Consider the following 14,538-nt stretch of genomic DNA (forward strand, 5'->3'; position numbering starts at 1 on the left):
TCGAGAAACTAACTTAAATCCAGATCCAATCATAAACCCTAATTGGACCACCTAACTCCTCAATCGTTTTTTAATTAATCCAAAGTCTAAATCCAATTATACATGAATCTAAAACATGATTAACCACATGTTCCACTCTAAATTCATAGACCACATCAATTACAAACTGTATTAAGATTCCTACACTTACCTCGATTCACAGCCGAACAAGATGTTGGAACTAAGTGGCTATTGCTATTGGAAGGGTTGCTGCCGGAACAAGAATATCCCACAGCACAGAACAGAACCTCTCCTAACCGCACTGCCCTGATCAAGCGGCTGTCCACCAACCTAAAATACCTCAGATTAGTACTAAGATCATACTTAACATCCACAAAATAAGTGGCAGCAGTTTACCTTATGAGTGTCGGCAAGAAAACACTACAAGTTCTAGCGTCGATGGCTGCGATGCACTCCCGACAAAGGATGTAGTGCGGCGATGTCTGAGATTTACACACTAAATTGCACATCAGAGCTACAAACCACTCCAAATCATCACCGATCTCACTCTAATTCACAAAACATAACTTACCTTAACCTAGTTGCTCGCGGAAACAGGGAACAGAGGAATAAGGTGTTGAGGTTGGTTGCCCCGCACCGGCAGCAGAGGGGGACTGCGGAGAGGGTCAGCGACGGTTAGGGCACGTGGCTTTGGGTTCGGCAGTGAGGGAGAGGGAAGCGGCGTGGAAGAGGAGAAGGAGGGCCGGCGCTAGGACTCCTGTGGCCGGCGATGTCTCGGAAAGAAAGAGGAGGCGATCGGAGTTGGTGCCGGCAATGAAGTCAGCGTCGGCAGAAGTGAGGAAGAGGGGAAATGGCAGTGGGGAAGATCGCTAGGGATTCCTTTGGCCACTCTCTTGTACCGGAGGGGAAGAGAGCAAACCGTCCCGATCGTTGGCGACGACGGTTGGTCGGCGTCGGCGCCGTAGGGCACAGATCGGGTGAGGGAAGGGGCACGGGCACGCGAGAAAGGAAATGGCACAGTAAGGGATCGGAGGAAATAGGAATAAGGAAAAAAGAAAATAAAATAAAAAGAAATCAAGCATTTCCTCATTTAAATGGGGAAACCCAAACAGGCTTTCTCGGAAGCCTATTTTTTTATCTCCGTTAACTCTTCCATACGAGCTCCGAAAAAATTTCCGAAAAATTTTCAAAAATTCCGGAAAAATCCCTTAGCATTATTCGCTAATTTTCAATACTTTACATTCTCCCCCACTAATAAAAATTTGGTCCCCAAATTTCATTATCTACCATCAGCAAATACTAACAACAGGTAAAGAGTATAAATGCTGAACGGTAAACTAAATCAAATACCTCAAGTAAAAAGATGGGGATATCGAGCTCGGATAGTATCCTCGAGCTCCTAGGTAACCTCCTTATCTGAATGATGCTGTCATATGACTTTAACCAGTCGGATAGTCTTATTCCACAACTGACGCTCCTTCCGGTCCAAACTTCGTACCGGAACCTCCTCATAAGTGACGTCAGACACCTATCAACACATATATCGGATCAGTGCGTATCTCCTCGGTGAGATCGTGGAATACGGCGTGAGCAGGCGGCATTAGTGCCAGATAAGCTCTTGCTCTAATCCTTTCCGAGATCCGGAAAGGTCCAATGTGAGCTAGCTTACCTCTGAGGCCAATCTCTTCACCCCTTTCATGGGAGAACAGAAATACCTAGTCGCAAATGGAGAACTCTAAAGGTCTCGTCTCGGTCGACATAACACTACCATGCCTCGACATCCTTTGTCTGATAATATGGACCAACTCTGCCTCATGCTGAGCTCTATGAGGTCCCAACAACTGGGCCTCAGGGATTCTCGTCCTGATCGACAACTAAGCAACTATGGTAACAAGAATACCCTGCTCTGTCTGTCCCTGCTCCTCAAGGTCTAACTCAGAGAAATCCTGAATCAAATCTGTGACCACAACTCGGTGGCAAGCTAAAGTCACTCTGGACTTCTAGCTAAGTGCATCGGCAACCACATTAGCTTTTCCCAGGTGATAGCTAATGGTACAATCATAATCCTTCAGGAACTCCATCCATCTCATTGGTCGAAGATTAAGTTCCTTCTGAGTGAACAGATATTTGAGACTCTGATGGTCAGTGAGAATCTCAATGTAATATCATACAGGTAATGCCGCCAAATCTTTAGGGCAAAAATAATAGCGGCCAACTCCAGATCATGAACTGAGTATTTTCTTCTCAGGCTCCCTCAACTATCGAGAAGCATATAAGAATACTCTACCGTGCTGCACCAGAACAGCACCCATACCCTGTAGAGACGCGTCGGTGTAGAGGACAAATCCGTCCTCTCCAGAAAGTAAAAACCAAAAATCGAAGCCAACACTAGTCTCCGCTTTAGCTCCTAGAAGCTGGTCTTGTCATCCTCAGTCCAAGTGAACTTCACGCCTTTCCAGGTCAGGCGTGTCAGTGACATAGCAATCCGTGAGAAACCCTCAACGTATCTCCGAAAATATCGGCCAAACAAAGGAGGTTGCAAGCCTCTTCTATTGACTCCGTCTACTCCCGACGGTAACAATCTCGATCTCATGTGGAACCACGGTATACTTCTATTGGTGACCGTGTGGCTCAAACATCTCACATAAAATAATCCAAACCAGCACTACTGATAATCACATATAGATGTTCTCGTCGAATCATCTCTAGATCTATGCAAAGGTAGTGTACGTGACTCACCTCGGATCCGTAATAGATCACAACATCGTCCACAAAGATAATGGAAACCTATCCAAACATCCTCGACATACCAGAATCATTGAGTCCCTGAAAACATCTAAGGCACTGTAAGCCTATATGGCAAAAACCAAGACACATAATGTCCGTATCACAGACATTCCTATCCATAAGATCTCCGATAATAAATCGAAAAATATGATCATCAATAACATAAATCACCAAAGAATAAATCCTCCAGAGTGAGAGCAACGCTCCATCACAGGAAACACCACATATGTGGGAACAACGCTCTACCACAAGAAATCCTCAACATGTGGAAGCAACACTCCACCACAAATAATCTGAAATATGTATCTGCAATAAATATAGGAGCAATGCTCAGCTACCAGCAATCCGTGATATGTGGGAGCAACGCTCCACCATAAAATAATACATAAGTACCCCAAGGCACCTAACTATCCAGCTAGAGGCTATACAAGATCTCTCTACCACAATTCACTGTGGTTAGCCTAGGCTATAACAACCTAGTAACTAATCAAATCCATCACCAACTCTATCAGCATCCTAGTGGGTCATCCACTGATAGGAAAATTAATTGATGGGTTAATCCAACAAATGACATAATGCAGTCACTCCACATTCTGCATTCAGTATAAGTAGAATCATCATACTGCTACCAATAATACACCTAGCACACATGCTCACACAACATATGTATGATTAACAAAAACCTCCAATTATTATACACCAAACATACTCACAACTCAGGTATATTCAGTATGATACCTCCAACAATACATACCGAACACGTGTGCAAAATCAATGTAGGTAAAATCAACAATACACCTCAAACAACACCCACATGACATATCTTCACCTATGCCCAGAGTATAACCAACATATACTTCCAATAAAGCATACTAAACTCAGGTGCACGGTCACAAATCAAACATATCGAAAAGTTACCTCAGATACCACACCAAACACATATGTACATATCCCAACTCAGATTAAATCGACAAAATGCCTCCATCAAAACACCACCGATGTACTTATACTACATCTCGGATTTAATCAACAAGATATCTTCAATAATACCTCCAGATGCATACATCGAACTACATATCTATGATCCACAAGGAACCTTCAAACCATATCAGAACATGGATACATATACTACTAGCAAATGGACAGTCTACCACAGGACTCCTACAACCCAAAACAATCATGATATACATGCAAAATCAGCATACCAGCTCAATCAAAGAGACCAACCTTATGCTACCAACACTCATGGGTTACCGGTATATCTAAACAAAATTCATGCATATGTATCAAGCATGAATACATCAATCAAAGGCAACCCAAAATAAAGCAGCCTAATCATCCAGTAACAACCCTGCTCTAGGTTCAAAGGAACTGGTATCGGACAAGAAAAATATACACACCGTGGTATAACATTGTCAGTCAATGTCATACACTACCAAAACTATATCCAATGGGAAAAATTTTATCATCATAAATCCAAATGTACTCTTCCAGTATACACCAGTAACGATTGTATCCCATAAGTGTTAAGCAAGTAGCTCTACACTTCCTTACATCAGCGGGGTCACATATCCCAAAGCACCCTCCAAGTTATCCCACCAGGTATATACAATCCACGGTCAAAATCTTCATGGAATAGGATACATCGATTCTTTATAACCTATCCAAGCCGATAATGATATATGGCTAAATCAGTCATTTTCACGTCAGTACAAAACATGTACTCAAATGTGCTCTAGATACATAACTAAGCACAAATAACCTAAAGGTTCGAACCTCTAAAAATAGAGTATGACAATCCTCTACTGATCAACCAACAAAACTAAATCATTCATCTACTAACTAATCAAGAATACCTTAATCCTCCCCTAGCAACTAAGGTATATCCAACCACATAATATCATATGTATAAATGTGTACGACCCAAAAGAAGAAGTCAGAATTTAAGAACATCAAGACACTCTCATCTTCATCCTCAAAAACATCAGCCCACACTATATCAGATGAATCAATCTCTACTCCCCATGAGAACTTATTAGCATTCAAAACATCGATCATTATTTATCCACACAGTCCAATATCAGAGGAAACATATATCAATTTTTATCATCCTGTTAACTAACCACAACTAACCAGATTCATTAAAATTTCATGGGCACACTCAACTGTAAACTCTCTAGCACCCAATTTATAATCTGAGCACTAACTATAATCATCAAAATAGTTATCCACTAATAGATCATCAAAACAAATATCTAGTAATTGGTCATTAGACAACCACATAACATTTATCCTCATAAATCATTAGAAATCAATATATCACAATACCTGATCTCACAATATCTCTCAACCTCAAACCATTCTCAACAATGATCAAACATGATAACCCCCAATGACCAATTCCCATCGTATCGGGTACCCTAATATCCAAAAAGTATGAGTATAAAAACTCTACTGGCTAAGTCAACAGGGGTCTGTAGGTATCATCCACTATCCAGCTAACAATAACAGAGGCTGGTATGTGCCTCCAACCCCTATGAGTAGTAACAGAAGCTAAAACTACTGATGATATGATAAGAAAAATCACCAGAGACTATAATCCTTGATCTCTATTAAGGTCAACCATGCTCAATGACTAACCATCACATGTAATATGTGCTACTACAACCAAACAGGTACTACATAAAGAATGCTAATACCTATCATAAACTATAAAATTAAACATCATACCTATATGCCGTCTGGAGATGTTCCATCGCTGTCCAGTCCCCAAAATGACCTCGGAATTCGAACAGAAAAACACCGGAAATCCATATAAATCCAAAACGGAAGTCCATAACATAATCAAAACGGACAAATCCGTGCAACCGAAAATAACTGCCCACACCAATATGTCTCGCAACTAGGGCTAGTATAAAATGTCCAAAATACCAAACACAGGTATCACAGTATCGGATAAATCTCAAAATCCAACACATGGAAATCGAATAAATATCGCCAAACTTATACACAATAAACTGATATCAGTTATTCAAAGTATCCATGTCGAAAACAAAATCGTATAAATCCGAACATCTGCAAGTATATTATACACTCGATACCACTAAATTGTCACGCCCGGAGGAGTCTCTGTCCGAAGAAATTTGGGCATCGGCTGACAATATGAAACTTTCTACATATCACATATACATCAGCCACGGCTGGAATGATAACAAAATAAAAAAAAAAACAATTAATAAAGATATTCAGCCTCTGGCTGTCACAACCACGCAGTTATAATAGTAATCAATAACCATAGAACTCTGACTCAAAATCCACCCTACTCCACTACACTCGTAAAGCTCAAATCCAACGAACTCACCTCTTCTGCCGTCCAGGCAGGCACGTAGTAGAATAAAATCTAATATCATATCAAAAATCCATCAAAAGGTGTCAATCCATACAATATCTATAGGAAAAATCCAAAGACAATACTAAAACAAAGTTTGATATAGAAAAAGACCAAAATAAAACAAATAACGAATTAATAGAGAACTAGCTCTACGTGCAGATGGGGGGCCAGCGACTGGAACTGCTCCGGACAGCCTCAACCTGAAAATATCAACAATGGAGGCGGGGTGAGTCCAACACTCAGCAGGTACAACTGATATACATAATGAAACAAGTAACAGATAACACTAATCATGCGTATAGTCTCCTGAATACGAGAAGGAATAAATGCAACTGAAATGAAATCAGGAGATAACTGTACTAACCGGAATCAAGGTACAAAGGTAACAGGTCGTCAGACCGAAGAAAATCATAATCCTGTATGCATGTCAATCAAATGCATCCATACAAATGCAGCATATAAGTGCAGCAATCACAACAATAAAATGCAATAAATGCATATGGTGATCGTGCACTCGGACATCACTGCTCCTGACAGTGACTGAGTGGACGGAATGGTACTCCTCTCCTCTGGCCCCAAATCATAAATGGGGGCTCAATGCTCTCATCTCCCGTTACCTAGACGGGAGGAAAAATCTCTGCTACCATGAGTCTCGACCAGCCAAACGAGTCCACTATCTGCCGGCTACCACTGCTACCCTATATGCCAGCAGCCAAGCAGGCGGGCCTGAGTCACGACCAGCGGAAGCAGTGAACCGCCACACACGGATATACAACTAATCCATGGGTGATGTGTGCATAATTGGCGATGGGCTCAACCATAGTGAAGCCGACAATCGCACAGCATGCAATCATGATGCATGACACTAAGCATGACAATCTCATGAATAGCATAGCAAGATCCATACATAAATAAAATGTGTACCACAAGTCAATGTATCAGATGGAAGGTACACAAACAGATAGGGTATCAATAAACCCTAGGTCCTGAACATGATGTATCACATGGTTGGGTCACTACCGAAAGCATGTATGGTCAGATAAATAATAACATGCAGTGCATAATAAATAAACAAACAACATGTAACAGATCATGTAGTGACCAACCGAATCAAATGGAAACACAATTCTTGCTATATGTTAAACACTTTATCATGCATATCAAAAGACATAAGTCAAAGTACCCGCCTCCAATAAGAAGATCGTATCCGAATAAATCCTCGTCGAGACACCGTCTCAAATCAAAGTCCTGTAATACATGATATACAGATTCCGCTAAGTACATATGAATAAATTAGCTAAATCAAATCCTCGAGAAACTAACATAAATCCAGATCCAATCATAAACCCTAATTGGACCACCTAACTCCTCAATCGTTTTTTAATTAATCCAAAGTCTAAATCCAATTATACATGAATCTAAAACATGATTAACCACATGTTCCACTCTAAATTCATAGACCACATCAATTACAAACTGTATTAAGATTCCTACACTTACCTCGATTCACAGCCGAACAAGATGTTGGAACTAAGTGGCTATTGCTATTGGAAGGGTTGCTGCCGGAACAAGAATATCCCACAGCACAGAACAGAACCTCTCCTAACCGCACTGCCCTGATCAAGCGGCTGTCCACCAACCTAAAATACCTCAGATTAGTACTAAGATCATACTTAACATCCACAAAATAAGTGGCAGCAGTTTACCTTATGAGTGACGGCAAGAAAACACTACAAGTTCTAGCGTCGATGGCTGCGATGCACTCCCGACAAAGGATGTAGTGCGGCGATGTCTGAGATTTACACACTGAATTGCACATCAGAGCTACAAACCACTCCAAATCATCACCGATCTCACTCTAATTCACAAAACATAACTTACCTCAACCTAGTTGCTCGCGGAAACAGGGAACAGAGGAATAAGGTGTTGAGGTTGGTTGCCCCGCACCGGCAGCAGAGGGGGACTGCGAAGAGGGTCGGCGACGGGTAGGGCACGCGGCTTTGGGTTCGGCAGTGAGGGAGAGGGAAGCGGCGTGGAAGAGGAGAAGGAGGGCCGGCGCTAGGACTCCTGTGGTCGGCGATGTCTCGGAAAGAAAGAGGAGGCGATCGGAGTTGGTGCCGGCAATGAAGTCAGCGTCGGCAGAAGTGAGGAAGAGGGGAAATGGCAGTGGGGAAGATCGCTAGGGATTCCTTTGGCCACTCTCTTGTACCGGAGGGGAAGAGAGCAAACCGTCCCGATCGTTGGCGACGTCGGTTGGTCGGCGTCGGCGCCGTAGGGCACAGATCGGGTGAGGGAAGGGGCACGGGCACGCGAGAAAGGAAATGGCACAGTAAGGGATCGGAGGAAATAGGAATAAGGAAAAAAGAAAAGAAAATAAAAAGAAATCAAGCATTTCCTCATTTAAATGGAGAAACCCAAACAGGCTTTCTCGGAAGCCTATTTTTTTATCTCCGTTAACTCTTCCATACGAGCTCCGAAAAAATTTCCGAAAAATTTCCAAAAATTCCGGAAAAATCCCTTAGCATTATTCGCTAATTTTCAGTACTTTACAGGGAAAGTCCTAACTGGGATGTTAGGCAGTGTGGAAAGTCCTGGTGAGTGAAGCCAGGCAGTGGGAAAGTCCTAACTGGGATGTTAGGCAGTGTGGAAAGTCCTGGTGAGTGAAGCTAGGCAGTGGGAAAGTCCTAACTGGGATGTTAGGCAGTGTGGAAAGTCCTGGTGAGTGAAGCCAGGCCTAACTGGGATGTTAGGCGGTGTGGAAAGTCCTGGTGAGTGAAGCCAGGCGGTGAGAAAGTTCTAAGGATGTTAGGCGGTGTGAAAACCCTAGTGAGTGAAGCTAGGTGAAAGTCTCGGTGAGTGAAGAAGGAAAATCCAGATGGATCAAGGGTGATCGGACATCCGGTGATGGGAAGTCCAAGTAGGTCATAGGGGTGACCGGCTTGGTATGGAGAAAAGTCTAAGTGGGTCAAAGGATTGGCCGGACACTTGTAGCGGAGTCCTAGCAGGTCAAGGCCGGATGCTGGCGCAATGTACCAGTCAAGATTGACGGATGTTGGTTTAGACTTGGTTTGGGCGAAAACCATGGTGGATCGATCGGTGATCGATCCGGTGATCTATGAATATTCGATCGGTGCGGTGACCGATCGATCGCATCTTGTGTGATAACTGATCGATGCGGTGACCGATCGAGTCGATCGGCCGAGAGGTGCGGTCGGTCGGTGGCTGATCGGTCCCGGACCGATCGAGGAGGTTCACCGCTGATACCGGAGTTCTGATCGGTCCATGGACCGATCGAGGACCAACAAGCGAGCTTCTTCCCTAATCGGTCCCCCGATCGAGTTCTAGCGTTGAGCGCAGGTTTCTTCATTATTTCTTCTTCACGGTATAAAGGATCGAGGGCATCTTCGGTGCTAACTCTCTTCTTTTCTTCTCTTCTGCTGAAGATTTGTGGGCTGTGATAAGAGCTCTGTTTGAGTTCCTTCCGAAAGCTTCGCGTGAGCTTCCCCGACTGGAACAGCTGCTGTTGTTAGGGTTTTTGAAGCTGCTGTTTCATCCGGACTCCAGTCGACGAGAAAGCAAGATTGGTAGAGTGCTTGTGTATTCTTATTGTATTTCTTGCTTATTCTTTGTACTTGTACTCATGTTTGCTGTTGCAAACAAGTGTGGTGAGGTTTCTCCACCCAGAAGGAGTTTTTATTAGCCGGTTTTCCGGGGACTCATCCACCGACGGATTGATTGGGTTCGTCCACCTTACGGACACGCCGAGGAGTAGGAGCATCATCTCCGAACCTCGTACATCGCTGTGTTAAGGTTTGATATTCTTCCTTTCGTTTCTAGTTTATTTTTCCGCTGCGCTAACGAATTGTAGGAAGAAACGAGCGATTTGGGGCGGCTATTCACACTCCCCCTCTCTAGCCGAGTACGAACGATCCTAACAGATGCTTGATGTCAGAATATGTCGAATAACACTAAATAATAGGAGCTGTATGAGCACCCTCAAAGGAAGGTTCCTTTGCATGTATATTCTATGATAATAACATATTCCCTTACGAGTAGTTATTTTTGATAGGTTGTTGTGATTTTTTGACCATGTTATCTCCTAAAGACAGTTTGACCAACCTTATAGCTAACCGGTTGTATGATAGAAGACTAACATTTAGAGATGGGGAGTTTAGTTCTAAAGGTCCGCCCGATACTTTAAGGCTGAGTTATTTTTTGATCTATTCTAGTAGTACATGTAAAACTTAATAGGGGTAAAATATAAAATTTTAATTTAATTTAAAAGGAAATAGAAGATATAAAAGTTATTACATACAACGAACAGAGAAATTATATAGGAGAACTCAACTTTAACCGAGGTAAACGCAAAAGAAATACACTTTTCGAGCATCCTCCAACCTAGGATCGCTTTGGACAATTCGAAATCGTGAATTGGTCCTTTGAAAATTACCGTAATAAAAGATATGCATTCTCATACGATTCGAAATCATGGACGGTCTTGTAAAATTGCCGTAGTAAAAGTAAAATACAAGCAAATCAGATTTATTTTCTCAAAATTTATTGCAAATATCAGTACTAAACTACTGACTGTCACAGTGTGTATTCCTAATGGCTGGCTACAACTTTCCCAAATTCAGAGCTAGTTATGGTAACACGATTATCAGCCAACATTGCCGACAATCTCCGCCGGAAAAACCGTGTCCCATATGTCCTCGAAGGCTGCTACAATGGCAGCGTGGTGATGGCTCGAATTCAACGACAGAAAGCAGCACAGAAGCTGCTCCAGCCCCTCCACGTCGTACATCTTCTTCTCCGCCACCATCTCCGCCATCGACCGCCGAAAATCCTCCTCAGGATCCTCCGACAACTTCACCACCGCGAAACTCTCCTTCACCGCCGGCGATGCGAACGGAATCAGCCTCCCGACCGCCGTCCCCCTTTTCGTCCAGGCCGCGCATCTTTTCGTCGTCATGACCCTGCCATTTTTCCTCGGCCATCGCCGCCGCGGCACTTTGTCGGAAGATTCCACATCCGACGTCGATATCGTCGCCCCCATTTCCTCGCCGCTGCTGAACCACCCGCTGTCGTCATCGTCCTCCTCGTCGTCTTCGTCGTCCGCCGAGGAATTACTTCTGCCCCGCCGCCGGAAGCGCATCGAAGACCTCGGCCTCCGCGTCACTGCCTTCCCCCTTCTTACCCGTCGGAGGACCAGCGGGGGGAAAACCCCGTCGTCGGAGTCAATTTTCTGCCGAGGAACGGTGGGATAGTGGCCATCACTTCCGCCGATTGCAGCGCAGGTCACTACGTGCCACCACTTTTCATTCCGCCATAGGTAGGCCGGAGTCGGGTAGCCCGGGTGAAGGAGAAGGCCTTCTGGAGGCGCTCGTCGCCGGGACTGGGAGGGGCAGCAGCGTGAGGGGGATACAAGAGGTTGTTCGCGGAGGAGGGAAGCAGAAGGTTGACTGAGGGCCAGGTCTCGATCGAAGCAAGAGGGAGGAGCGACGGCATCACCTTTGGAGCGTAATCCTCCCAAGGACGGCAACATACTGTAGAGACGACGGCGGAGGCGCTTCGCCATGGTCGAGCGAGGCCGCGACATGTGAAGGTAGTAGTAGTCTATGGAGGTTCATGGACGCGATCAATAAGAAATATTGATCTTGGTTTCAAGGTTTCTTTTTTTTTAGAAAAAAAAACTCCTCATAACTTTTTGTTCTTGTTTTGTCACGGAACAGCTAGCTCGCTATAGACAGCGAGCAGAGTTTGACGTACGACACCATAAATTGTTTGCCACGTGGACTTCTGAGTGGGAGAAGAATGGAAAGAAAATTGCTTTCCTGTCTGTTAAGGACAGGACAGGGTGATTACCAATTCACATAGAATTCGTTCATCAAACATGAGCTGTAAGCAGAAGCGAGTGGGAGTCGATATCATTATATATCATTTATAGGGTCAATACAAATGTTGTTTGACCGTAAAATAAAAATCGTCACTTTCTTTTATTTTTCGCGTTTCAACTGGTAATTTTATCACATTTTATTTGCTAATTAAAGTGATTCTGACAAAAAAGAAAGTGCTACGGCATGGGGATTGGTATAGTTTCGTGAAAAATGAAATAAAATAAGCGTCGGTCCGTACTCTTTCACAGCTTGTGCACGGAATGCGGGGCGCGAAACTGCGTCGGAAGCCAAATAGCCATGCAGATCGTGGATCAGTTCTCTATCAACATCACCATTCAGTTATTAGGCGAATAGAATTCAAGAAATCATTTTGGAGAACACGCGTCAAGATGTTATTAGTCCATGATCCTGTCGTATCCCCCTAGAGTTCAGCAATCGAAGCTTACCCGTGCCTCATTTTCTCTTTATCCAGTCCGAGGGACGTCCCGTGTCCGTCCGCGACGGGTTGTGTTTCCGGAGAAGGCGAAAGGCCCCACCGCGACGTCGGATCCCTTCATGATTGGACGGCTGCGATTGCGACCCGGCGTGCTCAGGACTCGAAGCGACGACCTGTTGTCGCGCGGGCGCATGAGACTACACGGACGGATTATCCCCCGTCGGATTATGGCACGGGAGGGCATCTTGGCCGTGCGACGAGAGGCTCACTTCCGCACAGAACGTCTTTGCCCGGGGAATTATGGGCTACGTTCGTTTACGTATGCGGAGAAGCTTGCCTCGTCTTTTGAGGAAGATCTCATCATCTCTTCCGATTGGTGCTTCCCGTTGGATGAAAGAGGAAATCGTATGATTCACTTGCCCGTTATTTCGCATCAAGTTTTAGTTCGAATGATACGGTACGGATACCGTAAACTCTCCACGTTACGATACACTTTATGCTCAAATTTGGGTTGCACCGGTTTGCTAGAGTACTTGCTAGAGTACGTACATTATATATATATATATATATATATATATATATATATATATATAGTATCGGTAATTTTTGTTGGTCAGAATATGGTCAACTAAAATTTTTTATCCTCCAATTAAATACATGCATGTACATGCATGTAATTAATGTACACATATGATATTACTAAAATATCCATGTGTACACTTCCATGTATTGATTCTAGCTGGCCAGATTCTGGCCATTTAGCATTACCCATATAGTATATATCAATCAAAATGTGCAAGCTGCAATTTATTTGTTGCGACTGCGTGCGGTGAAGGAGTCATGATGATTCCATGTCATCCGCGGCTTGTGAGTGTTAAGTTGCGTAAAGGGGAAAAAACGCAATCGTGCACCCTCAAACCTCTCCTCTCCCTCTCCGCGAACCCTAGCAGAAGCGTCGCCGCAAGCTCTCCTTTCGAAAGTCGCGAGCACTCTCTTGTTGTCGTGAGCTCTCCCTCCCTGCCGCTGAGAGCTCTCCCTCCTTGCCACGAGCCCTCTCCTACCGTCGTGAGCTCTCCTTTCGAAAGTTGCGAGCCCTCTCCTACTGCCACGAGCTCTCCCTCCTTGCCACAAGCTCTCCTTCCGAAAGTTCCAAGCCCTCTCCTACTGCCATGAGCTCTCCCTCCTAGTCACGAGTTCTCCCTCCCTACTGTCGCGAGCTCTCTCCTACAACCGCGAGCTCTCCCGCCCAGTCACGACCCCTCTCCCGCCGCCACGAGCTCTCCCTCCTAGTCACGAGCTTTACCTCCCGGTACTTTGTTTGCTGTGATTTTGTGTTCGTCGATGAAAAGTAAACTATACATTATAATTCATACTGCGATTGCGTAGATGTTGTTTCTGAGGTGGAAAATTATAATTCATCACAATTGACTGTTTGTAAGATTATGAAGTATATAGTTGATTTTTTTTTTCTTCGTGTGATGCATACTTCAAATTGGATATTTAGGATTGTTAATGTGAACTTCAAGTTCATGCCTATAATTGTTAATCATGTGACCTAGGTCTTTTATGGATTGAATTTTTCATTTGAATTCTTAATTTAATTAAGAAATAAATGGTGAGGATAGGTGTGTTATATGAGTCTTATGGATCGTGCTTAATATATCTATATCATGTCTATGACTTGATGTTGTATCTATTTTATAGAGAGACATAGAAGAGGAGATTTAAGTATACTTTATATCCCTTCATGTATCTGATAATCTGATTGCATCATATTCCTATTGAAACTTTCTATAAAAAAAAACACAAATTAACAATCAAACATGCACTAGGAATTCAGATGGTAATATTATATGCAAAACTTGTGGATACGTTGCTTAATTTTGTGTTAATTCATTTACTTTCAGTATTCCTTTTGTAGAATGTTATAATTTTTTTTTAATTTAAGTAATGAAAATTTGATTATTAGGTTGTTATTTCATGATATCATCAAATCATAGAAACGTCGACAAAACTAGATTTCTGTT

The 14,538-nt window shown here is 43.5% G+C and overlaps 1 protein-coding gene across 1 annotated transcript; it reads right to left on the reverse strand.

Moving 5' to 3' along the window:
• Positions 1–10,667: 10,667 nt before the first annotated feature.
• LOC122027271 (transcription repressor OFP7-like) lies at positions 10,668–11,887 on the reverse strand. The gene has a single exon (XM_042586197.1). The coding sequence runs from the start codon at positions 11,775–11,777 to the stop codon at positions 10,839–10,841; it is 939 nt and encodes a 312-aa protein (XP_042442131.1). The 5' UTR covers positions 11,778–11,887; the 3' UTR covers positions 10,668–10,838.
• Between the last annotated feature and the right edge of the window lie 2,651 nt (positions 11,888–14,538).

Source organism: Zingiber officinale, chromosome 10A (genome assembly GCF_018446385.1).
Source record: "Zingiber officinale cultivar Zhangliang chromosome 10A, Zo_v1.1, whole genome shotgun sequence".
Classification (NCBI taxonomy): Eukaryota; Viridiplantae; Streptophyta; class Magnoliopsida; order Zingiberales; family Zingiberaceae; genus Zingiber; species Zingiber officinale.